Source organism: Sminthopsis crassicaudata, chromosome 4 (genome assembly GCF_048593235.1).
Source record: "Sminthopsis crassicaudata isolate SCR6 chromosome 4, ASM4859323v1, whole genome shotgun sequence".
Classification (NCBI taxonomy): Eukaryota; Metazoa; Chordata; class Mammalia; order Dasyuromorphia; family Dasyuridae; genus Sminthopsis; species Sminthopsis crassicaudata.
Genome location: NC_133620.1, coordinates 415,565,066 through 415,592,693, shown reverse-complemented (window position 1 = coordinate 415,592,693; position 27,628 = coordinate 415,565,066). Strand labels below are relative to the sequence as shown.

General features: G+C 33.0%; 1 protein-coding gene across 1 annotated transcript in view; it reads right to left on the bottom strand.

The window, feature by feature from the left end:
- Positions 1-1,415: 1,415 nt before the first annotated feature.
- The window catches only part of LOC141539687 (putative ferric-chelate reductase 1), a 52,825-nt gene continuing 26,612 nt past the window's right edge, over positions 1,416-27,628 (bottom strand). The window contains exons 7-17 of the mRNA XM_074262774.1: positions 24,546-24,740; positions 20,759-20,860; positions 19,362-19,503; positions 18,761-18,868; positions 16,938-17,050; positions 13,548-13,631; positions 11,739-11,836; positions 9,874-9,932; positions 7,780-7,917; positions 7,652-7,677; positions 1,416-1,576 (exon numbers count right to left, since the gene is read on the bottom strand). Coding sequence (XP_074118875.1) covers positions 1,487-1,576; positions 7,652-7,677; positions 7,780-7,917; positions 9,874-9,932; positions 11,739-11,836; positions 13,548-13,631; positions 16,938-17,050; positions 18,761-18,868; positions 19,362-19,503; positions 20,759-20,860; positions 24,546-24,740 — 1,155 coding nt within the window. The 3' untranslated portion in view covers positions 1,416-1,486. The remainder of the gene's footprint in view (positions 1,577-7,651; positions 7,678-7,779; positions 7,918-9,873; positions 9,933-11,738; positions 11,837-13,547; positions 13,632-16,937; positions 17,051-18,760; positions 18,869-19,361; positions 19,504-20,758; positions 20,861-24,545; positions 24,741-27,628) is intronic.

Here is a 27,628-nt window from a genome sequence, read left to right as displayed (position 1 = left end):
CGGCACTTAATAATGTTTAACGACTAATTGAATTATAAAAATGTAGTTCTGCAAACCTACTCATATTGGGAATGGGTTCAGTAGGCAACACTACATATATACCATGAAGGGTATAGCACTCTCCAAAATCTATAAAGAAATAAGGGGGAAGGGATAGGTGGATGGAAAAACAAAAGATAAGGGAAGAAGACAAGGGAGGGATCTCTGGGTGGGGGGAGATTAAGTTATAGTGAGCCAAGTTGTGGAGCAGAATTTAATGAAAGAGTTATCAGGCATAAGAATGACGTGTGTGTGTGTGTGTGTGTGTGTGTGTGTGTGTGTGTGTGTGATGTGTGTATGTATGAGAAAATTGGATTTACACCCATATATTGTATCTAGATTATACTGTAATGCATTTAATATGTATGGGATTGCCTGTCATCTAGGGGAGGGAGTAGAGGGAGGGAGGGAGGGGAAAATTTGGAAAAATGAACACAAGGGATAATGTTGTAAAAAAAATTACTCATGCATATGTACTGTCAAAAATTATAATTATAAAATTAATTTTAAAAAAAGAGATGTGTGTATGTATGTATTAAAAAACCTACTCACATTGGAAATGGGTTAAATGAGCAACAGTACATATGTAACACGAAGAGTATAGCATCCTTCAAAATCTATAAAGAAGGGATGGGCAGACAAAGAAGCAAAGAGTGAGGGAAGAAGACAAGAGAGGGATCTATGGGTTGGAAGAGGTTAAATAATAGGAAGGCAAGTTAGGAGCAAAATTAAAGGGTCAGCAAGAATAGGAAAGATATGTGTGCATCTATGTGTGTGTATATGTATATATCTATATATCTATACATAAATTTATCCTTTCTTAAATAGAGCTTGCTTTGGGATAGGAGTGGGGATAAAAGGAGAAAAAAGAATATAGTAAAAAAGTGCACAGCAGAGAACAAAAGAATAATTTACAAGGAAGTAAAGAAAAGAAGGATACATGGATATAATTTTTTCTACTAATACACATACTTTCTTAAACTGGTATTTGTTGTTATATATTTTGACTTCTCGCTGATGTTCTGCTGGGCACATGACAATGTTTTCTTTTGTTTTATTTCATTTTGTTTTGTATTCCTTTTCTGTTTTTTCCCTTATTGTTTCTTTAAATAAAATAAATTTGGGAAAAAATGTATGTTCAATTATAAATAGAAACAATCACTGCAAATTATAAACACTCAATCCAAAAGAATACTGGAGGGAACAATGTGATTTTAAATATTTAGAGAAACAACTATAATAAAAATGCCAAAGAGTAAATTCAATAAAAGAAAAAGGCAATAAAACTGGAAGAAAACCATATATAATAACAATGTTATGAAGACAAAAAAAAACTTGAAAGATTTAGAAACTTTATTCAAACTATTTTTATAGTTTTTACTAGGTACAAAAATTAGTCAACATGGCAGTGATTCTCAAGATATTCATTGAATGAAGATCAATTTCTTTAGGATTGTCCAATTCCAACAAGCAGGGTTATTACAAATATGAGGTTTCCACACAGATAAATTATTACCAGAATTTTTTCATTTTTTATCTGGGAAAGGAAGAAAAAAATCATTTAAACATTCACTTTGCAAATCTATTTCCAAGATAATATATTATTTCTAAGATATCTTCTAGCTCTAAATCCTATGATGTTTTGAAATATCTTTAGAAATTCTACTAATGGTAGAAGACATCAGAATATTTTTGCATCTGGTAGGCAAAGACATACTTTAACTCTGACAGCCATTTAACTAGAAAGAGAAGATTGGACAGTTTTAGCATTAAAGTTTTAGGATTTTGAATAAAACAAATGTACTTCCTTTCCAGTGATAACCCTGTGAGCATCGTGGCCTTAGCATGAGAACTCTATATGTTTCAGCCTATTTTTTTTTTCACCTGAGGCTTGTGTCAGAGGCACAATTTGAACCTAGATTTATCATTTTTCCAGTCATATGATGAGAAGAAACCAAAATGTTTTTAAATTACTACTAATGACAAATATATAGAATGTAAATCTTATTCCATATGATAAAGATTTAAATTCATATGATTCTGGTTTAGATCTCAAATTTGTCCCTAAACAATTTAGTTTAGGGGCATGGAGTACTTTGTAAGCAGAAAAAAATCATAATTGACTAATAGTTCTTTCTTATTAAGGTCATGCTACCTGATGTGTCAGTGTTTAACCCTAATGCTCTGCAGGCATCTCTGAGGATGTGGGATGGGGACGGCACTTGAACCAAGCATGTGTGTATAGCACTGTTTGCCTCCCCATCCCATGTACTTAGGATAATCCCCATTCAAGTTCTTCCATCTTCACAGCAGGATTTGAGGTTACTACTCATGATTTAATTCAAGTCACAGTCTTCCAAGGGCTCACTTTCCATATCTGTCAAATGAATGACTTGGCAATGGAGTAACTGTGCAGTCATAACTTCAGAGGCTTGATGATGAAAAAAGAAGCATCTCTTATAAAAGGCAAGTGCAAAATTAAATATTTTTAGATACAGCCAATGTTTTGTGGAACTGTTCCTTTTGGTTTTTTTGAAATGTCAGTCAACAAAAAAATTTTAAGCACCTACTGTGTGTAGGGCACTATGCTAAACTCTAGGCTATCTCCAGCGGTCCTGATCTATATCTGGTCCTTGTACCCAGGAGGAGAAAATGAGGCAGGTGACCTTGCCCTCTCCATTTAAATCCAATTCACTTGCATGTCATGGCATCACCTCCCTGATGTCATGGCCCTTTTCAAGAAGGAAGGAAAAACAACAACAAGAATACAAAAAGGAGGCAAAAAAGTCCCTGCCCTCAAGAAATTCACAGTCCAATGAGGGAGACAATAAGCAAGTTCTTACAAGCAAACTATATACGGAATTGGGAATAATAGAATTCAAATTAAGAGCATCAATAAAACATTTATATAAAAAGAAAAAAATTTTTAAAGAGGCAGCTAAATTGGATGACAACCAAGTTCTTTTTGAAGTCTAAATTATATCAATTTTGTGATTTGGGGAGGGTAAATTTCCTCTTGCCAACTTTTTTATAGTTTATTTTAAAATTTTAAGTATAACAAACATCAAATAGGGAGCATTTGTAAGTGTAAAATAGAATGGAAAAAATTATAGGTGTAACAGCAAAACTATGGTGTATAATAAAGGTGAGTACCCTTTTTTCTTTTTAAGACATTAAAACATTAAAATTTTCAATACAATAGTAGGAAAATATGGTGCTTTTATGATAGATATTTTGTAATACTACAGCAGTGATATCATCTTTACATGATATCCCTAACACTTTTTCTCTGTGAGAATGGAGAACTATTTTCTGCCTAGACTTTTTAAAGTTTCAAATCAACAAGCTACTGATTATTCTATTTCCCCTGGGAGACAAATGGACATCAAATAATGCCCAATAGGAACAGATTTTCAATTTTGTACTAATTATCACTAATCATAAGTAACTTTGAGACATAACCTTTTCATTCTTCCTTAAACTTTCTAAAGCTTCCTCTCCCTTTACTCTCTCAGGTGAGACTCTTCCCTCTTCTGTTTCTCTTCTCATATTACTCAGTTGCTTTTTGCTCCTTTTTCCCTCTGAATCCTATTTTTATGAAGAGGTAGCTTTTCTCCTTGCAAAACTAACTCCTTTACACAACCAATACCATTTTATCCCATCTTTTCCAGTGTATTGCCTCTTCTATCATTCCTTCTCTCTTGCTAATCGCCAACAGAAGATTCTTCAAAATATCCTTATGTTTGTTTCCTCAACCATTACTTACCCTATTCATCCTTTCCAGCTCTACTCTTCCTTTTAGGGGTCTAAACTCCTTGAGACCTAGGTACATTAGGTATCTCCATTTTTCATAATTCTTTGCAGCCTGGCTTCTGATTTCAGCATTAAGCTAATGATCTCTTAATTGACAAATCTAATGGTCTTTTCTTAGTCCTCTTCCTTATCAACTTTTCTGCAGCCTTTGACTCTTGTTAATTATTTTTTTGTCCTTGAATTCTTATCAAAGTTTTCAGGACACTGCTCTCCCTTAGTTCCCTGCCTCCTTGTCTAATTATTACTTTGCTGCTTCCTGAATCTTTATTCAAGACAGACCCACTATCCATGAGGATTCCAACAGGGCTCTATCTATTCTCTTCTATGCCATCTTACTTGTTGATCTCATGAGCTCTCATTGTTTCAATGAACATCTCCATGTAAGATCACTTGTCCAACCTTAATCTCTCTCCCTCTCCCCCTCCTCTGTCTTTAGCCCTCCCTTCCCTTCTTTTTCTTCCTCCCCTTCCCTCTCCATCTGTTTATGTCTTTCTCCTTTTTTTCCCTCCCTTTCTCCCTCCCTCCATCTCTCTCTCTCTCTCACCTCTAATTGCACTTTTTTTTTTTGGCAAAACAATTGGGGTTTCACTTACCTAGGGTCACATAGCTAGGAAGTGTTAAGTGTATGAGATCAGATTTCAACTCATGCATTCTGACTTCAGGACCAGTGTTCTATCCACTGTCTATCCAGCTTCCTCATTCAAGTACATTTTAGCTATCTCAAATAGGATGTGCCATGCATATCTTAATTCCACATGTCTAAAACTGAATGCAATCTTTCCCCTCATTGTAACTTTCCTATTTCTGTTGAGGGTACCACCATGCTCTCAGTCATACAAGCTCACAACCTAGCATCATCCTCAACTCCTTCCCTTCTAATACTGCAACTGTCCTGGTGCAGGCTCTCATCACCATTTTATACTTGAACTACTGCAACAGGTCACTGGTTGATCTTTCCATGTCAGGTCTCTCTTCACTTCTAAAATTCAGGTTGACAACATCATCCCTGATTCAATAAAATCTAGTGACTCCCTATTACCCCCAGGACCAAATACAAAATCCTGTTTGGCTTTTAAAGCCCTTTGTAACATAGCCTCTTCTTTCCTCTCTAGTCTTATACCTAATTTCCCTTACATACTTTGGGATCTAATGACAGGGATTTCCTTGATATTCCTCAAATTCATCATTCCATCTCTTGACTATGAGCATTTTCACTGGGGTGTCCCTTATGTCTGGAACACTTCTACCCTCACTTCCATTTGCTAGCTTCCCTGGCTTAATTTTTCAACTACAATCTAACCTTCTGAAAGAAGTGTTTTCCATTCCTTCTTCATCTTAATGTCTTTCTTCTGAGATTATCTACAATTTCTCTCTCTCTCTCTCTCTCTCTCTCTCTCTCTCTCTCTCTCTCTCTCTCTCTCTCTCTATATATATATATATATATATACATACATACATACATATACACACATATATCTTGTTTTTATCCAGTTATTTGCATATTGTCTTTTCCATTAGACTGTGAACTTCTTGAAAAAGGAGATTTGGGGAATTTGTTTTCTTTGTATCTCAGTGTTTAGCAAAGTTCTTAGCATACAGTAGATATCTTGTGGAAGGCATCTTTATTCATGTAAGGACTGGATTATATCACTTCTCCAAAGGGCCTACTTGCTTTTCTTTTCATGCTGTGTTTCCCATACTTAAAAAGTACAGCCCCCCTCTATCCCCAAGGATTCTTGTTGTTCAGTCACTTTCAGTAGTATTCAAATCTTTTCATCTCCATTTGGGTTTTTCTTAGCAAAGATACTAGAGTAGTTTACCATTTCCCTCTCCAATTCATTTTGCACATGAGAAAACAGAGGCAAACATTTAAATGACTTGCCCAGAGTTACACTAGTGTCAGAGGCTATATTGGAATTCAAGTCTTCCTGATTTCAGGCCAAGTGCTTTAGATACGACCCCTAGTTACCTTTTTGGAATTTTTGGTTTCCAGTAAGTCTCAGTCTGATAATTCTCAATGCAGTGATTCACGGCAATTTCAATAGACTTGGGATGGAAAATGCCAGTCACATCCAGAGAGGAAACTATGAAAACTGAATGTGGATTAAAGGATAGTATTTTCATTTTTTGTTTGTTTGTTTTTTTCTTTCTCATTATTTTTTTCCCCTTTTGGTCTGATTTTTCTTGTACAATATAACAAATATGGAAAATGTTTAAAAGAATTGCACATTTTTAACCTATATCAGATTGCTAGTGCTATTGTGGGGAATGGGGAAGTAAGACAGGGAGGAAGAAAAATTTAGAACACAAAGTTTTACAAAAACTGTATGTTGAAAACAATTTTTACATGTATTTGGAAAAACAGAATAAAATTAAAATTTTTTAAAAAGTCTCAGCCTGAGCTTTATCATTTATATTAGTGTGTTAAACTCAAATAGAAAAGTGTATATGGAGGAGGGGAGTGCTAGTATTCATGCATAAGAAACTCTGTGAGCCACTGATTGATTTGGTTTTAAAATATAAGATTATCTTGTATTTTAATTTATTTTGTTGAGTATTTCCCAATTATATTTTTCCTAATTTACTTTTGGTTTTGACTGCACTCTGGAATGTTTTGGGCTGTGTGTTAGTTACTTCTGTTCTACTTGATACTTTTCCTGGTCCCCTTCTGCCCCAGTAAGAACAGAAGTTCTTTAATTTGGAACTATGCCCAAGTGGCTATAAAACTGTATATACCCTTGGGTCCAATAATATCTCTACTGGATCTGTATGCCAGAAAAATCATAAAAGAGGAAAAAAGGACCCACACGAGCAAAAAAATGTTTGTAACAGCCCTTTTTGTAGTGGCAAGGAACTGAAAATTCAGTGGATGTCCATTAACCAGGAAATGGCTGAACAAGTTATTGTATATAAATGTAATGCAATATTATTGTTCTATAAGAAATGATGAGCAGGATTATTTCAAAAAGCCTGGAAAGTGAGTGAAATGAGGAGAACATTGTACACAGTGACAAGACTATGTGACTATCAACTGTTATGGACTTGGCTCTTTTCAATAATGACAATGCTACTAGATTTATGATGGAAAGTGCCATCCATATCCAGAGAGAGAACAATGGAAACTGAATATGTTCAAAGCATAGTATTTTCATCTTTTTGTTATTTTTTTTTTCTGTTTTTTCCTTTTTCTTCTTATTTTTCTTGTGCAGCATGATGAATATGGAAATATATTTAGAAGAATTGTATATGTTTAAACCATGTTTAATCTCTATTATATTGCTTAGTGTCTTGGAGAGGGGAGAGGGATGGTGATAGGGAGAAAAATTTGTAACACTAAGTTTTGTAAAGGTGAATGTTGAAAACTATCTTTCCATTAATTTTTTTTTTAAAGACCTTCCACCAGATTAAAAAAAAAACACAAAAACAACAAAAAAAAAAAAAACAAGCACTTTGAAGGTAGGGAACTATTTGGCTTTTGCCTTTGTATCTGCACTTTGCATAATGTCTGTCACAAAGTTTTATAAATGTTCACCGACTGATATTATAAATTGTTTCTTTAAACTATTATTTTTTCTTATTTACAGTACAATTTCTTAGTGGCCTCTTTTCTTCCTTCTATTCCCTGTTACACTTCCAACCAAAGATTAAACTTTAGCCTTATCTAAATGTCATAAATTTCAGATTACTAGAGTTAGGCTATGTTTATTGATCAGATATTTTAAAGCTGGACTGGGTAACTCCAGGGGAGCTTTTCTAGTCCAGAAAAAAAAATCAGTGTTGCTTAAAAGAAAAGATTTACCTTTCCTTTTGGATTTTCATCACCATCTGAAAAAAAATAGAATCATTAAAATTAATGAAAATAAAGAGGAATAATTTTGCCAACGAAGTGAATTTGTGGCCTCTCAAGTGCATGAAGCTGGTCCTTACCTTTCTTCCAAAAATAAATATTTGCATAGAACAATACATCTCTTAATATTCCCCAGCCAACTAATCCTCCCATCACTTTTTCCATCCATCCATTGGGAGATGCATCAATAGACTTCAATCCTAGAAATATAGTAACATCTAAAAAGAAAAGGAAATATTGACCAAGATAAATAATTTTTTTTAAAACTTTACACAAAATTACTCAGGCAGAATTAGGTTTTGTTTGTGTCTGTTTTTTTTTTTTTTCAGTTTAATTACAAAATATTGAAAATGAAAATCATGAGATGTATTAAACAACCTTTTGATTTATTTATCAGTGAAATGAATGTGGGGAAGTGGATAGTGTTAGATCTGCAGTCACGAAGATCTGAGTACAAACCTGTATTGTCATGGACAATACAATCAACCTCTATGTGTCTCAATTTCCTCTTCTGTAAAATGGGTTATAGTAATAGTATCTACCTATCAGGCTTGCTATGAGAATAAAATTAAATCATATTTGTAAAGTGCTTTGCAAACTTTAAAATACTACTTAAGTGCTTTCTATAATATAAATACTGCTCATTATTGTTTTTCTCTATGGTAAACTACTTTGCACAGAGCCTGACACTGAATAAATGCTCAATAAATGTTTATTGATATGAATTATTTCAGATGGATTAAATGTAATTTAATCTAGCAACTGTGAATTAATATATATTGAATAAATAATTGTATTTTTAAAAATAGGAAATAATGAGCAGTTGATTTCAGAAAAGCCTGAAAAGGCTTACATGAACTGATGCAAAATGAAATGAGCAGAATCAACAGAATATTGTGTACAGTAACAACAAAATTATGTGATGAGCAACTGTGATGGACTAGGCTCTTTTCAACAATGTGGTGATTCAAGATAATTTAAATAAATTTAGGTTGGAAAATGTCATCCATTGGGGACTGAATGTGGATCAAAGTGTAGTATTTTCACCTTTTAGGGGGAGTATTGTTGTAGCTTTTTTTTTTTTTTTCATGGTATTTTCCCTTTTGATCTGATTTTTCTTGCACAACATGACAAATATGGAAATATGTTTTTTTATTTTGTTTTGCTGAGGCAATTGGGGTTCAGTGACTTGCCTAGGGTCACATAGCTAGGAAGTGTTAAATGTTTGAGGCTAAATTTAAACTCAGGTCCTCTTGACTTCAGGGCTGGTGCTCTATCCACTGTACCACCTAGCTGCTGGGAAATATATTTTAAAGAACTGCACATATTTAGCCTATATCAGATTGCTTGTTGTCTTGGAAAGGAGAAAAATCTGGAACAAAAAGTTTTGCAAAATGAAGGTTGAAAATGATCTTTTACATGTAATTAGAAAAATAAAGTACTATTTAAAAAAGTAATAAACAATTCAGAGATACTTTTCTTCCCTCTCCATCCCTTGAGTGAAAGAGTATTCTTTACACTTCTATCTAAGATAGTATATAAATAAATTGGAACACTCTGACCCCTCCCTTTAGTTGACAACTTCTACATCAAAAAAAAGATAATCAACACATAATTTTCTAAGTTTTTATGAATTTGAAATTATTATTCCTTGCCTCTTTTGGTTGTCTCAATATTAAAATATTCATTTTTTCTTCAGCATTTATAATCTTTTCATGTTAAACTAAGTGTTTTAAAAATCAGGTTTGACTGTAAAACAGATCATACTTTTTTTGTTGACTAAAAATAACTCATTCTGTGAGAAACTCATTCTGTGCTTTCTTAACTGGCTCAATGCTTATTGAAGAGGCAACTTGTAAAGTATTAAGCCACTAGTTTGAATCAGCTATTCAGATATACCTAATATTTGTTTTTCTCTTGTGCTGGTTAAGAAAAAGATTGTAAGGAATTCAGTGACTACTTGTAGGGGAAAAAAAGAAATTTAAACCATTCTTTGTTTTAAAATTTGTGCATCTGTAACCTGAAGATTAAAACTGTTCTAAAACTCTAATAAAACATACTATGTGATGACATTAATTTAATATCTAAACATCAAAAATAATTTCAGATTAATAGCTTCAGAATATTCAGGAATTCAAAAAAATTTATATATATAAAGAAATTGAAGTAGTTACCTGATAAAATCCTTAATGCAAAACCAGTTAGAGCATGGAAAGCATTAAAGATAATTCTCCTATGGAAATATCAAAAATAATATAATATGAGGTTTACATTTTATTTTTAATAGCATTTTATTTTAAAATTTTGAATTTAAAGTGAGATATAAAGGAAGTTGCTTAACTTCTCACCGGCTATTTTTACCAGAAAGAAGATACAGTACTAAATCTAGAATTTGTTTTTTTTAATTGCTTTTTTTTTTTTTCATGGAAATTTTCATTCTTACCACTTCAGAGGAGTTTTTGGATCAGCATAACACAATGGGACTAAGAACTGTATTACTGTCAGGACCTAAGACTTAGATAAGGAGAGAAAAATTGACATGGCAGAGAAAGCAAAACAGAGGGAAAAGGAAAAGAAAACAGAAATAAAAGTTTCACAGGTTTGTTATGTTAGAGGAAACCACAAATTAAATGGAAGTTTTTTCCTTCCTATAAGATAAGGAAAAATACTTGAGTAATGTCTTGGAAAGAAAGAAGAATTCTTAGGTAGGATGAAACCAAGAAGAAGAAGATAGTGAGGAAGCAGTGGAATTAAAAGTGTGAGAGTTTGGTTTGTTTGGTCATTGTGATGGGAGATGAGATGCAGTATGATATGGTAGAGGATAGGTATTGGTCTGACTTGTCATACATTTGATGTCATCATGGTCTTACAATTTATCATTCTAGGGTTTTAAAGTTTGTGTAACATCTTACCTACATGATCCCATGTGAGTTGAACAAAGACAGAATTTCAAAATAATACATGATAGCTCCTTGCTCTATTGACTTCCTTTAAATCCCAAATAAAATCTAACCTTCTGTAGGAATTTTCTCTCTCTTAAGTCAATGTCATTCCTCTGTTAATCACATGTGTGTGCGCAAATATGTATGTATACATATGCATACATATATACATATATAAATAAAATGTATATGTTCATTTATATGTTGTCTTCCCCACTAGATTATAAATTCTGCGAAGGAAGGGATTGTTTTTTGCCTTTTTAAAAAATCCAGAGCACTTAGCATAGTGCCTTGGACATAGTAGGCACTTAATACATGTGACAGATTGATTGATGTTGGATGACAGAATCAGAATCCAAAATTATCTCTATAGACTAGAATAATGAGCTTAATCTAAGGTGGTGAAACTGGGTAAGAATAAATTTAATAAGCTCATATTTAAATTAAAAAATTACACAAATAAAGACTGTCAGTCAAAAAAGCTATTGTAAGCTTAGGATGCATTAGTACATTCATTAAGAATCAATGATTATGAGATGGCATTTTAGGAAATAGTAGTTGTGTTAGAAACAAGAGAAGTCCTGTTGGACTGTTACTGTGCCTTATTAATTAGGCCGTATCTGGAATACTATATTTTAGGAACTTGGAAATAATATACTAGGAAGAATATTGACAAACTGAAATGTATCTAGAGCAAGGTGACCAGGATGGAGAAAAGTACTAGAATCTAATCCAAATGAAAATTAACTGAAGGAAATGAGATGTGTAGTATGGAGATGAGAAAAACTTTGCAAAGGAAATACTGGATAAGCCATTTTGAGATATTATAAAAGGGAATTTTGCTTAGTTTTGGGTTAGGCTAGGTGTTTGTAGTACTTTCTAACTTTTTATACTTTATAATTGTATTAGGTCCAAAAGCAATTCATGTGATTTTGAAATTACCTGTTCTACTCCACTATATTTCTCATTTACATTATTCCCTGAAATCCTAACTCTCTGTCTTATAATTAATATTAGTAGAATAATAACTGGGTCATTGGTTAGTCATGAATTAAATAACTCTTATTTTGAAATTCCTCATTTTAAAGTGTATTTACCTTTTATGCTGAGGTGAAGGTCGAAAAAGTGCAACTATTGGTTGAAGGAAAGCCAGAAGCATTACCACACACCCCATAATGGCATGAGACAAATAACTCTGCAGAGGAAATAAATTATATATATATATATAAAGATAAAGCTTTTAAGAGGAGTTGTCACCTTCTTAGTGCTTTAATTTGACTTTGCCCTTTACACACGGAATTAGCAGATACCACTTAGAAATCACATCTGTTATTGTCTATATAAACATAATTTTGTCCAAATGCTAAAGTAGTCCATTTTCTTGTATTGAAATTATAAAAGTAGACAACTGAACATCATGAGATAGGGCAACAGAACAGAAAAGAGGTGGATGATTAGCCTGGTGATGGAATTCCTAGAAATCAAAGGAATCAGAGAATCTCAGAGTTACAAAGGTTCACGTAATCTATCCTAGAATGACGAAAAAGAGAAAACATATTCTATAATACTTTTTGCTAACTAGTATCTTCCTAAAGACCTTCAGGGAAAGGAACCCACTACCTCTCATAAGGTAGCAGTTCTAAATGTGGATAGCTCCAATTGTTAGGAATTAACAATTAAGCCTACAGTCTCTTTGCAACACACATAACCACCACAAATTGAGAATCTGCTATATTCATGACATAATAGAATAGCAGGCAGTGGAGCTACAAAGACAAAAACAAATACTCTTTCCCCTCTAGGTACATTCCATGTCTTTCTATTGCTCGAACTTAGTTCTGCCCTCTCAGATCAAGAAAAAGGAAATTAAATCCTTCTTCCATAGGACAGCCCCATATTGCCTTGAAAGCTCACTTCCCATCTCCTCTTCAAGTTAAACATTTCATCAAAGATGTTCAAATAACAAACAAAATATGGATTTCAAGGATGTCTAGAACTAAGCTATTGGTTAGTAATGAATTAAGTGACATTATTATTTTCTAATCTCTTCTCACTAGCCCAACTTCTCTGATCTGGGAATGCTCATCCTTCTTTAAATTGTGGTGCCCCAAACTGAGCACAAAATTCTGGCTATCATCAGACCAAGACAGAGTACAATGGAACCATTACCTTTCTTTTTTTATGAGAATTATGGTCCTCAATTCCATCTAAGACAGCATTTGCTTGGGCTGACTGTAGCATATGCTATTGCTATTATTTCATATTAAATCTGCCTATCCCTAATGCCTTTATATCTTTTCAGACAATGTTCTACCAACATTTCTAAAATCTCTTACTTATGAAGTTAATCATTTCAAATCCAAATGAAGAACATTTTTAATCCTATTAAATCTTATCTTATTCAGGATTACTCATATTTATAAGCTAGTAAGATCACCCACTGAGTTCAAATGATTCCTTCCAATTTCGAACTCTTCTATCAAAAAGTGGAAAGGGTTATCTCATTAAGCAAAGAGTCTACCACTGTAGAGATTGGATGAGCATGAGCTAGGAATTTGGTAGATGGGATTCTAGTTCAAGGTAACCTCTAAGACTTTAGAATTCTGTCATTTTAGTTTCTCATGTTTTCAACATCAGAAACAAGAACAGATCTAAGTCCAGAATTGAATGGGAAGAAACTAGGTTTTGGGGAATTACACAGTTCTTTTGACATCACCATCACTATAAGATCTTTCCCTCTCCCACTTTAAATAATGCTTCCTACCCCCATACTTTTATAAATATAATCCTACATTAATGAATCATCAGCTATTAATGAAACCAAGGTGTAAATAATCAGAAGATATCTACAAATTGACTCAAAATTAATAGATTCTCAAGAACAATAAAATGGAAGATTGACTTACACTCCATCCTTGGACATGTATAAAGGGCAGTGTAAAAGCTATCATTGTGGATGCCACCGTCAATGTCATCAGAGATCTGTGCACCTAAAGAAAAATTGCATCTAGGTTTATTTATTTTCTTTTTTCTTTCTTTCTTTTTTTTTTTTTTTTTTTGCTGAGGCAATTGGGGTTAAGTGGGTTGCCCAGGGTCACACAGCTAGGAACTGTTAAGTGTCTGAGGCCAGATTTGAGCTCAGGTCCTCCTAACTTCAGGGCTGGTGCTCTATCCACTGCATCACCTAGCTGCCTCTGCATCTAGATTTAGACAATTTAATTGGTAATTCAGTTTCAATTAATTATGGTAACTAGCTATTGACAGTTTTATCTCTGGGTAATAGAATCCTGCACAGCTAGGAGGCACAATGGATAGAGCACCAGGTCTGGAGTCAGGAAAAGATGAGTTAAAATCTGACTTCAGACATTTACTGTATGATCCTGTGCAAGTCTCTTACACCCTTTTTGTCTCAGTTTACTCATCTGTAAAATGAGGTAGAGAAGGAAGTGACAAACTACTCTAGTATCTTTGCCAAAAAAGATATGAAATAGAATCACAGTCATTCATGACTGAAAAACAACAAAAATAATTCTCATTATTTTTTTTAAAACTGGAGAAATCTAGGTATCTAACAATAGCCAAAAGAAATTCCCATAAAATTTTACCATGTTGATAATAACAACACAGCTATAAGCAAACTTTCAACTAACATGAGATTATCTGATTAATAAAATATTGTATGAATAACATTTTTAAAATACCAGAATACAAATATATTTAATGCTATAAATGTATATATAAATTGGCACCTGTTTTTTGCTGGTCCTCATTAAGAATGTTAATTTTTATTAAATTAATTTACAGAACTATTTGTTAACAGATTTCCTTTGAATAGAATATTTTGTAGATGTATATTTTTATCTAACTAAACGGAAGTCTACTTGTCTTCAATCTTTGAAATTTTTCTCTTGATTTTACTTCTCCCCTGAGATAGTCTTTTCATTTACAATATGCTACCAAAGAGAGAAAATTTACACTTATCTTCGAAATAAGTGTTCTTTCTTTATTTAATTATTAGCTTTGGACAGGGATAAGGAGCAGACTTGTGATTTCAGTCAATCAGCAGCAATTTATATACAAGGAAATTTCAATAAAACAAAATAACAAAAAATAAACAAAAAAACTTAGATGGACAGCATTTTTTATTTTAAGTGCTTCAGAGTTGGCTTGGAACACAGTATTGCTGAGAATAGCTGTCATTCACAGCTAAGCATCTTATAATATTATTACTTTGTATATACTAGATTTCACTTTGCATCACTTCATGTAAATTTTTTTTATATTAAGTTAATGGTCTTTTTTGGAATAAAAACAGACAGGCACTTACAATTTAGAATGTACATAAATCATACTGTCTTGAACAGTGATAAGTGTGCTGAAGTCCACATCCTACTCTGCCAGTTCCAAGCCATGGTACAGAAGGTCATGTAAGTCTTAGGAATTTCTGGGAGAATCCTGCTTATTATTTCTTATAGCACAACAGCATTCCATCATAATCACATATCACAATTTGTTTAAGAATCCCCTCAATTTCCAGTTCTTTGCCACTAAAAAAGAGCTGCATAAATACTTTTGGATATATAGATACTTTTCCTTTTTGTTTTTTATCTCTCCTAAAGTAATATTGGTAGGTCAAAGTTTTAGAATTTTATGAACCCTTTGGGTATAATTCCAAATTGCTCTATAGAATGACTGAATAAGTTCATAACTCCAACAATAGTGCATTAATATCTCATTTTCTCTCACCATTTGTCACTATGCCAATCTCATTTTGCCCCCAATTTGCCCTCAAATCAGAGTATGTGTAAAGCAATAGAGCTTCAGTGCTTACAGAGAGACACCCTGTATTCTCCTTCTGAGTAGTTGTTTGACCCTCTTACCATGTGTGGGCTGAGAACTCTGGAAATAGCAAATACTGATTCAGTGGCTCCCAAGGCCTGCTTCTGATTTGCTGAGGCTGGGTACGTGCTAGGAGGTCTGTGCTGGACTCTCCCTGTTGTTCCACTCTCACCTCTTGGATAGATCTTTCCTGCCAACCTTCTAAGCTGTCTATGGGCTCAGAGGTCTGGACACTGCCACTGCTGCCCCTAATTCATTTGCTCCTGGTTTGCTCTAGATCAGCACTGGCATGGCCTCTGCTGGACAGCACTCTGCTCCATTCTGGTTCAGCAGACCTTTCCTGCCACCCTTCTAAATTATCTTGGGTTGGAAAGTTTTTTCACTATGTCTTTTTGTGGGTTCTGTCACTCTAGTATTCATTTATAGTCATTATTTAAAAATATCTGGAGGAGTTTGATTTTATTCCACTCTCATTTCTTTCAAGAGACTCATAACTCCCTTCCTCTGTTAAGACCTTCCCTTTGAGATAATCTTCCATTTACCCTTATATGTGGATAGCTAGGTGATGCAGTAGATAAGAGTGCTGGGTCTGAAATCAGGAAGACTCATCTTGTTAAAATCTGGTATCGGACATTTATTGCCTGTATGACTCTAGATAAGTCAGTTAACTCTGTTTGCCTCAGTTTTCTCATCTGTGAAATGAGCTGGAAAAGAAATTGGCAAACCATTCCAGTATCTTTGCCAAGAAAATCCCAAATGGAATCATGAAGTTAGACATAACTAAAAAAATGACTCAACAATATAACTTGTGTGTACATAGTTATTTACATGTTTTCTCTCCTATTATAAGGTTAGCTCTTTGAGGACAGAGACCATGTTTTTAATATTTATTTGTATTTGCAGTGCTTAGCCCAATCTGGCACATATATTGTTGACTGACTGACAAGATTCACATTAGTCTATCATATTTCTGTCTGTTTCGAGCCAAATTGAATTAACAATATTAACTAATTACTTATTGTATGTTCAACATTGCTCAGCTCTGGGGATAGAAAGATAAGCAAAAAGAAAGACATTTGCTCTTAAGGAACTTACATTCTAATAGGGGACTTCAAAATACAATATCTATTAACTAAAAAAAAATCCAATAGGGATAAATAATTTGCTTTAATTTTTGGTAGGCAGTAATTTCAGCTACTTAATGTGACTTCTCATTTTTTTCATAATATGAAATTTATAGCTACAAGGAGGCCACTAATATTAATAGAACAAATGTAAAGTTTAACAATTTGCAACAAAGGCAAGATAAAAATTATACAGTAAAAACCCCACATATGAGGAAAATAAAAAAGCTTCAGGTGCTATTGTAAAAATGAAATAGGTTCGTTATTATGACAAATTATGGCAGAATGTTGGATACATTTTCAGATGCTACACGTTCACATTCCGTCACAAACCTGAAACCAGAGTTGTTTGCCAAGAACTTGCTTTATCATAACACCTTTCCAGAAACGGGCAAAGACCATGCCTATGCTTCCTACTGTCATCCAGGCGACAAGCATGATAGAACCTGTTTTTAAAAGGGCAGAAACAACAATTTTTTTTTATCCAAATAGGACTTATGTTCTAATCAGTTCTCTTGTAATAGTTTTGTTATGCCATTATTTAAATCTCCTCCTACTTTTTCAATATTTAAAGTCCAGCGTACATCATTATGAAACCTCTTTCCAGAATGACAATAGAATCCTTTTCTCTACTGGATCCTAGGACTTTTTCTCTTCAGATCACCATAGACATTATCATTGAGATGGGGTAACCATGACATTAAATAAGACAATTGATTAATATCTAAGTTCTGATTCCTGTGATCATGAGATTTGATACTTTTCCCCTATTTTTGTGTAAAAGGAATATACTTTAATGTGGTTCCTTATTAGAATGTAAATTGCTCACAAATAGGGATGGTTTCATTTACTGCTTTTGTATTTCTAGTACCAAACATAATTTTTTTTTGGCACACAGTAGGCACTTAACAAATGCTTGTTGATAAATTGGTTGGAAAAAATCTTGTAATCAATAACTGTTATATTATTGGAAGAATAGCTATTTAAAAGGTTCATGCCCATTTAGAGAGTATGAACTGATTCCAGTTTTTACATAGTAATCCTAAAAGTGCCTCTCTGACAAGGAACTCCCCATTATCGCTCTTTTCCTCATTGCAAAACAATACATGATCTCAACTTTGTAGTATGCTAGAGGCAATTAAGTAATATGATGGATAGATCTGCACCTGGAATTAGCAATCTATATCCTGCTTAAGGAGATTATTAGTTGGGCAAGGTACAACTTCTTAGTGCTGGTTTCCTTATCTGTTATCATGGAATAATAATACTTATCTTCCAAGATTATATCAAAAATCAAGTGAGATAACACACATACCACATGCATACAAACACGTACATGCACACATAACATAATGCTTTGCAAATTTAAAATGCTATTTAAAGGTTAAAATGGTATTATTATTATTATTATTCCTGAACAAATATTTCAACAAAACAAATAAAACTAGGGTTGGAAAAGAGTTGTCATCAAGGTAGCCATTAAAATAGACACATTAATAGCCTTCCACAGTCTTAAAAAAAATCTTTCTATTGTGGTTAATATAGATGTTAACAGAATATATAACAAAGATTCTCTTCTGGCTTTTTTTTTTTTTAAACCAAGCTTTTGATATCATTGAGATAAGGAGTTCTCTACAAGAAAATTTTGTCTAAAAACTCAAATCTGCAAATTTTCTGCTAATAATGTTCTTAGGGAATGGTTTTGGATAGAGTGGAGAGTTAGTGTGTATCCATTGAGAGATTAAACATCTTGTCCAAAGTCACACAGCCAGTATGTATTAAAAGTGAGACTTGAACCCAGGTTTTCCTCAGTGCAATATTATTCTTGTATGTTACCAGGTTTCTTCTAATGATCTCCTATTTATGCTGTACATTATGTGGAAATTTAATAAATGTGAATGAAAGTAAACCAATGAACAAAACCCAGATTCCACAAACTAGACACTACGGCTTACCTAACCACTAAGGACATCTCTTTCATTCCCCTTTCCCTTTGCTTTCCTGGCCAAATATATCAACTTTAAGATATTCTTTAGCTTTTTCTTTAAACTTTGACCTAACTCAAACCAGCTAAGAAATGTTTAGTAACTTAAAGTTCAGGCACTTACATTTCTTTATTCATCAATTAGGGAGAAATCCATAAAGAACATACATACCATGAACCTTAATTAGAATTGGTATTGATGAGAAGGAATTTCCTGGTTCAGAGATGTTTACTTTCTGAGATGTTATTAAAGGAATCTTAGTATGTTTCCTTATGCGTCCTGAAAATATTAACATTGAGTTACTCAGTATGAAAAATAATGAATACATGTATGCATGTAAAGCTCTGACAATCAGGAAAATTTTTGATTTATGTTTTAAGAGAAGTGACATTGAGAATGTGTTTTGGCAAAACAGTTGCAGCTTTATATTCAGGAATGTCTACTACTCTAGAGCACTGATATTCCATAGATGAAAAGGTGGTTTCAAGGCCTCATAAGGTTGGTATGCTTTATATTATCCTGAATTTAGAGTCAATTCTACTTAACTCTGTTTCTTAATGTAGAGAATTGTGAGGAATTATATGAATTACATGTATATGATTTTATCTAAAATCCTAGATTTGCTATAGTTTGTATATGGCATTAGGAGCAAAGGATCCCTTCTGTTTCTGTACCTACAATGGGAACATCCCATCTTATCAATGCTGGTACAAGGGAAACTTGATGTCCTGCCACAGGAAAGCTTATATAAATCTGAATGAATGTTACTCACCATTCTGAACTGGTCCCAAAGCCAGAAAAATATAATAAAGGCTATCAGAATCACTTTGTTCAACTGATATGGGATTGCTAGTAATAAAACTGCATTTGATGACACCATTGTTGAAAGAGGTCTCTATATTCTTCACTTTACCCTAGAAGAAGGCAGACAGATGATTACTTAATTGCTGGATGCTCTATTTCCAGTAGAAAACTCTCTGGAACGAACACATAAATGATTTGTCCACAGTATCAGAGGAAGAAAGGCAGATTGTGAAAGTCAGGGCTAGAAGTATCCCAGTTAAGCCTTAGTGTTTTTTCCACTTGAAACAGGATTCAAATACAAAAGCCAGTTTATATGTAACTTTTCATAAGCATAGCTAGGTATACCTTGTCTATAACTATTTAACTTCATTTTAGGATCATCTCATGAGGTTGAGTTTTTACAGAATTACTTTGAACATCATAAAAAATGTTTTCTAAATCTAACACTATGCAAGTAGACTACTTTAATTATTTCTTTGTGGAAAAATGTAACTTTTTTCTGTTGTATTCCATGAGTATATATGGGACTTGCTATTACAGAAGACTTGGATAAGCACAAATTAATTGGCACTATTTTTGTGGTCAGAGGACTGGGATTCCAATTTCACCTCTGACCTTGAGCAAATTACTCAATTTCTTAAAGATTTATTTTATACACAAACACACACATACACATATATACAAATATATAATATGGATTTTTAGTAAAAAATTATGGGTTCTCCAGAGAACATTGTACATAGCAACAAGATTATGTAATGATCAGTTCTGATAGAGGTGACTCTATTTAATAATGTGGTGATTTAGACCAATTCCAGTAGACTTGTGATGGAGAGAGCCATCTGTACCCAGAGAAAGGACTATGGGAACTGAGTGTGGATTACAACATAGCATTTTTACTTTTCTATTGTTTGCTTGCTTTTTTGTTGTTGTTGTTTCTCATTTCCCCTGTTTTGAGCTGATCTTTCTTGTGCAATTGTAAAGCAGAGCAATTGTAAAGATCAAATGAGATAACATTTCTAGTACTATATAAATGTTATTTTTAAGATTTAACATTTATATGTTGATTTAAGTTTTGTAAAGTACTTTTGTATTTGATCTCAAAATAAACATCATGTAATCATTCTCATTCAGAGATAGTTTGATTGAAATAGAGTAAAAAGACATTGATGATTAAAATAACATGTACCTAGAATTTAAATTTTCTTCTTTATACAAAGAATTACAGTTTCATTTTATTTTTTATTCAAAGGAACAAAGTAATGACTTTCACCAATAGATCATGTATATATTGCAAAACTCAGTGATCTATTTGTTTTCCTTAATCTAAAAAGTATAAGAAGAATTAAAAATGATAGAGGTTACCAGGTCTTTAATAGTTGGAGGTGATCGGCCAGACGTTGAGGCATATTGAACTTCTACTTGTTCAGTCGTGTTTATCAAGCAGATATAAACATCATCATTGCCCTAGAAAAGAAAAGAGATTTCAACATTCAAAAAAAATTCATCATTAGCATATAATATGAAATTTAAAAGCTAAAAACTAGAGGCCAGTTGAATAAAAGGCATGAAATATGGTTTAACGTAGTGATAAAACTATCTATCAAATTTGTCTTATAGGGAATCCCATAAGTGGTGAATAGATCTAACTATTTTGGAGAACAATATGGAACAAAATAGCTATCAAACTCTGTGTACCCTTTGATCCAGCAATACTATTAATAGGTTTGTATCCCAAAAAGATTATTAAAAATAGGAGAGGGACATATAACTTATCTGTACAAATCTGCTATGAGTATAGCAGTTTTTTTGGTATGTGGTGGCTAAGAATAAAAAATTGAGAGGATGCCCATCAAATGGGGAATGGCTAAATTGTGGCATATTATTACAATGGAATATTATTGTGCTACAAGAAATGACAAGCAAGATATTTCAGAAAAAAATCTGGAAAGTCTTATATGAACTAATACAAAGTGTACACAGTACAATAATATTGTACAATGATCAATTGTAAATGACTCAGCTATTCTCAGCAATACAATGATCAAAGACAATCCCAAAAGGCTTATGATGAAAAATGCTATCCATGTTCAGAGACTTTCTGATATTTGACTATAGACTGAAGCATACTATTTTTCTTTCTAATTTCTTCTTTCTTTTCTTCCTTTCTTCTTTGTTTCTTTAGCTTTCCTGTACAAATTACTAATACAGAAATGTTTTACATGATTGCAAAAAATAAAAATAAGAAAGATTTAAACAAAAAACCAAAAAACCTGGTAACTGTATATTTGGAAACACAGACCATGCCCTGACTCACATTCTCCTCTTAGAATTTTAGTTTAATTTACTTAGTTGCTCTTTTTTTTTTTTTTTTTTTTTTTGTAAAGCTGATAAAATAAGGAATAGACTTCTATAAGAGTGGACCTCTATAAGAAAATGAGTTTTTTGCTTTGAATCCCCCGTGATTAGCACTTGATACTCAGTTAGCACTTGAGAAATGCTTGTTGACTGACTTACTAGTGACTGTATTATTGTGACATATGGAACTCCCAGGTGAGGAAACCCCTTCTCCAATGCCTGTGTGTACCATCTTCAAAACTAATAGACTTAGAGATCTGCTTTAGAGTAGTGAGAATTTATATGAGTTGTCCAGGGTCATTCAGCCATTAGGTATTAAAGGCAAGACTTGAACACAGATCTTCCTGGCTTTAAGGCCAGTACTTGATTAACACTGCAGCTAGGTGGTGCAGTGGATAGAACACCAGCCCTGAAGTCAGGAGGACCTAAGTTCAGATCTGGTCTCAGATCTTAACTATCTCTTCCCCTTCCTCCAAATCACAAGGAAAATTAAAAGTATTTGATCCTTAGGAAAAAGTTGAAGTTCCTGACATCAAGCTCTTATGTGAAGATAACTCATTCTTTCCTTATAAAAACAGAAATAAATTTTTTACATAGACTTTTAAAATTGATTTTTTTAAATCAGGAAAAAATCTGCCTTCTCTCCCTCCAACCCCACTTCCTCCTCATCTCAGTGAAAAAGAAAAACAAAAACTCTATCACAAAGATGTAGAGTAAAGAGAAAAAAAATCCCTGGATTTGACTGTATTGAAAAAGAATATATCTCATTCTATATTCATTCACCTCTTAGTCAAGAATCTACTTCATCATGAGTTGATAATTATGGTGTTCAAAGCTCTTAAGTCTTTGAAAATCGTTAGTCTTTACAATAATATTACTATATAAATTATTTTCCTGATTTTATTTTCTTCCTTTTGCATCAGTTCATATAAGTCATTCCAGGTTTCTCTGAAATTAGTCCCTTCCTAATTTCTTATAACACAATAGTATTCTATCATATCTATATTATAACTTATTCAGCCATTATGTATACCCCTTTAGTTTCCAATTCTTTGCCATCAAAAAAAGAACTCCATCTTTGGAATTTGTTTCTTTGTTTTAAATAATAGCTTTTCTTTTTTTTTTTTTTCAAATACATGCAAAGATAGTTTTCAACATTCACTTTTGCAAAACTTTATATTCCAATTTTTTCCCCTTCTTCCCCTGCTCCCCTTTTCCTAGTCAGCAAGCAATTCATTATAGGTTAAACATGAGTAAATCTTCAAATGTATTTCCATATTTGTTATGCTATGCAAGAAAAATCAGATCAAAAAAGAAAAGAAAAAACATGAGAAAGAAAAATTTAAAAACCCAGCAAATACCACCAACCACCACTTTAAAAAAAAAGGTGAAAATACTATGCTTTCATTCACATTTCACTCTCCATAGTTCTCTCTCTGGATATGGATGGCTTTTTCCATCACAAGTCTATTGAAATTGCCTTGAATCACTTTATTGTTGAAAAGAGCCAAGTCCATCACAACTAATCATCACACAATGTTCTTGTTGTGTACAATGTTTCTTGGTTCAACTCATTTTTTTCAACATCAGTTTATATAAGTCTCTCCAGGCCTCTCTGAAATCAGCCTGCTTATCATTTCTTATAGAACAATAATATTCCATCATATTCATATATTATACCTTATTCAGCCATTCCCCAACTAAGGGGAATCTACTTAATTTCCTACAAATTTTTGTCACTACAGAAAGGGCTGCTACAAACATTTTTGCACATGTGCATCCTTTTCTATTTTTTATAATCTCTTCGGGATACAGATTCAGTAGAAACACTGTTGGATCAAAGGGAATGCAGATAGTCCTGTGGGCATAGTTCCAAATTGCTTTCCAGAATGGTTGGATCACAATGCCAATGGAATTCACATCTCCACCAATAACCTATTAGTGTCTCAGTTTTCAGTATTCAACATTTCCCAAAACGGCAGTAAAAGCTAGGAATACTTGATTCTAAAAATATAAAGAAATAATAATGTATGACTGTTTCTTAATCAACTTTATGTCATGAATCCTTTTGGCAAAGGCTATAGATCTCTTTAGGAGATCTATATGTGGTAGAATGCATAGAGTGCTGGGCCTGGAATCAACACTAATTAGCTGTGTGACCCTGGCAAGTCCCAGAAATTTGACTCATTTTTTTCATCTGCAAAATGAGCTGGACAAGGAAACTGGCAAACCATTCCAATATCTTTGCCAAGAAAACTCTAAATAGGGTCATGAAGAGTTGGACATGACTGAAAAATGACCGAATATCAACAAAAATAGATCTCTTTTAAGAACAGTCTTTTTAATCACAGAAAATAAAATGTATAGTATTACAAAAGAAAACAAGCTTTATTTTTCCTTATTTAAATTCATGGAAATACTTAAATATAGTCATGGGACCCTTTGGGGAGAAGACCTCAGTTGGACCTGGAATCATGAAGACTTGGCTACAAATGCTACTAGCCACTAATAACTGAGAAACAAATCACATAACTTTCCTGAACCCTAATTTCCTCATCTGGAAAATAGGGACAATACCATCTACCTCAGATAGTAGTTATGAGGCTTAAATGAAATTATTATGCATATAGAGCATTTTATAAGTTTGAAAGTGCTATATAAATGTCAATTTTTTTCTTGCTTGATCCCATTTATGTTTCAAAAGACTTTCAAAGCATAATAATTGCCACTGATTTGGTGTCAGATTCCTACCTTTTGTTTGAACATATCTTTCCTAATAAGACATGTGACTTACCATTAAAGTATCACTGGAAAATCCAATGGCAATATAGCCATCAGAAAAGCCGCTCATTTCAAATCTGAAACTTCCATCTTTAAGCAACTCAGAAGACATGAATAAACAATCTATGTCTGTGGGATCACATTTATTCGGACTGCTGAAACAAAACTTGCTTTTACCACAGCTACTGGAATTCATTGATTGTAAAGTCTGAAAGCAAAATAAAACAAGACAAAACAAAAACCTGTTTTGTTTTTCCAAATAAAATTAAATGTGAAAATAATTAAAAAATCAGAGTAAATAAAACTGAAAAATAATCCCCAAATAAACATGAGTGGATCTCACTTTCAGAAATACCTTGCTTAAAATTTCTCTGAATGATGTTTCAAAATAAAATTAATTCAACATCCAGTCACAAACTCCCTGTATAACAAACAATATTCAGTTGAATCTTCATTTTTTTTTTTTAAAAGAACCAAATGTTTCTGTAATGGCATTTTACCTAATTCAATTTTGGGAAAGTCAAATAAAGCCAACTAGAATTTATTAATCTCCTACTTGTCAAAGAAGGACAAAAAAAAAAAAAAGGTGCCTGGTTAGTTCGGGATCACTTTAATACCTAAATATATGGAGTTAAGAAAAGTTAAACTAATTGATAAAGTGAATGCAATTTAGGTGGGTTTAAATATATTTCTACTTGTTTGTAGAAACTGCTAACTTTTTTTTTTTTTTTCCTGGGGTAGGCTACTGGTTTGGCTCAGTGAACAGAAAGCTGAGTTTAGAGTTAGGAAGGTCTGGGTTCAAGTTTTCTCTCTCAAATTTACTGGGGCAGTGGTAAGGGGGTAAGAAGAGGGAAGCCTTTTAACTCTTATGCCTTAGGCAACTGACAAGGATTTCTCCACAAAGATATTTATGAGTTGCTTTTGTCTGAGGGAGTTCAGTCAGGGGATCTGACCAGTTGAAACACTTTCATATTCCTAGTTATTTTATATAATACTTGTCTAGATTCTATTTTAGATCTTATCTTTTCATCTAGACAATGAATTCTTTGAGGATAGGATGAGTGACCCGTATTTAATTTTTTAATTCAATTTTAAAAATTTAAATAAAATTATTTAATTACATTAGGATTTAATTCAAAATTTTAATTTAATAATTTCATTTTATTGTTAGATTCACATTCTTTTCCTTCCTTCTCTTCTCAGCCCCATCTCAGCAAGAAATCCTCTTATATTTCATTTCTTACTCCCATAATACTAATGTAAAGCTTAACATCTAGTAAACACTCTATATATACTTGATGGAGTTGTCCCATATTCTACACAAAAGATTTGTTTAGGGAAATTTTTTGAAGATTTTTATAGGAATATTATTTAATGAATATCTGAAATTAATATTTTAATAATTGAAATGAAAAAGATGCATAATTCAAATAATTATCATTTTTATTATGTGTTCCTCAAGCTAAAAATTTTATTCTGGATTAAAAAAAAAAAGGCTGGGAAGACAATTGATTAGCAGGATGCAAAACTGAGAATTTTAAGTATATGTAATTATGTAGAAGTAGCATAATAGGGCAGTTAGGGAATGCCAGCCCTGAAGTGATAAAGACTCATCTTCCTGAGTCCAAATCTGTTCACAGATTAGCTAGAGCTATGACCAAGTCACTTAATGCTATTTGTCTTAGTTTCCTCATTTATAAAATAACCTGGAGGACATATCAAATTCATGGGGTGAATGAGGTAACTAGGGGACCACAGGAAAGAGAACTTGTTAATTACTAACTCCTTTTTGGAACTTAACCTGCCAGTCAATTGCATAATAATTTCTTTCCCTCCTGATTTGGAGATGGTTTAAGCTTACAAATTCTTCTGAGATACTGCTCCCAAGCCCCAATATAATTTTTTGGTTCAACTCCTGCACCCCATCTTTTGGTGGCCCATATGGTGAAAGTCCTAGACCTCTAATATATTTTGGAGGGTTCAGCTCATATGATATGAGTAATCTCATGCTATTCTGTGTCATATGTTTCACTCTGGTCCTTTATTAAAAAAATCAGTTAAAGTTTGAAGAGTTTAAGTTAGCTAGGGCGGTGATTTCAATACAAACTTCTAGCCTAAAACAGGATAGGCATTCACTGCTAGAAAAGACTCACAGAAAAAGACAATGCAAACAAAAAGATCACAGAAGGGAGAGCATAGATTCAAAAGAAAGACTTCCTTCTAACTAAATCATTATGCTAATTCTATGGTTTAGAGGTTAGTGGAATTAGGGATTGGGCATCTTTCTCTCAAAGCCAGTATCCCAATCATAAACTGAGTCAAGAAGATCTGCATTCTTTTTGAAGTTAATATCCCAGTTATAAAATTATAAATTAAAATAATTTAAAGTAAGATGCATTATTCAATTTTTCCCAATCACTTAATAAGCATTTTATTAAGCCACTAGGCATTATGCTAAGTGCTGGCAACACAAATATGAACAAAAGAAAGAGTCCCAGCCTTCAAAATACTTACATTCTAATGGGGGAAAGGAAAAGATAACACATAAAAGGAATCTGAAAGAGGTGGAAGAAGAGGGTATGGCATCATAGTGGAAAAAAAGTCTGGGGAGTCAGGAGAGAACCCTGAGAAAAATGAAAAGATGAACATGAAATGACTAAGCTAAGAACTTCCTTAAAATGGAGATTCCTCTGAGTAACTGACCAGAGAATGAGACTGTAGAAGCAGAGGAATTCCTCAGGGTGAGAAAGCTGCTGAAAAATGTATTACAATAGATTATTAGACCTAAAAGATAATCTACTCTCAAATTTCTTCTTATACAATAAGGAAATTGCATTTTAGAAAAGTTAAGTGACTTGATTATTTTTCATTTATACTGTATATGGCTTATTTGAACATAGTAGTTTGCAGCTTATCCTCCCTATTAGATTGTGAACTCCTTAAGAGCAAGGGATATCTTTTGCTTTTGTATCTTTGTCTGGCACATCACAGGTAATTTTAAAATGTTTTTTGACTTATTAACTTGCTTTCAAGGTAATAAAGTTAATCATCAAAATCTATTTAAATCAATTCAATTCAACAAGCATTTATTAAGTA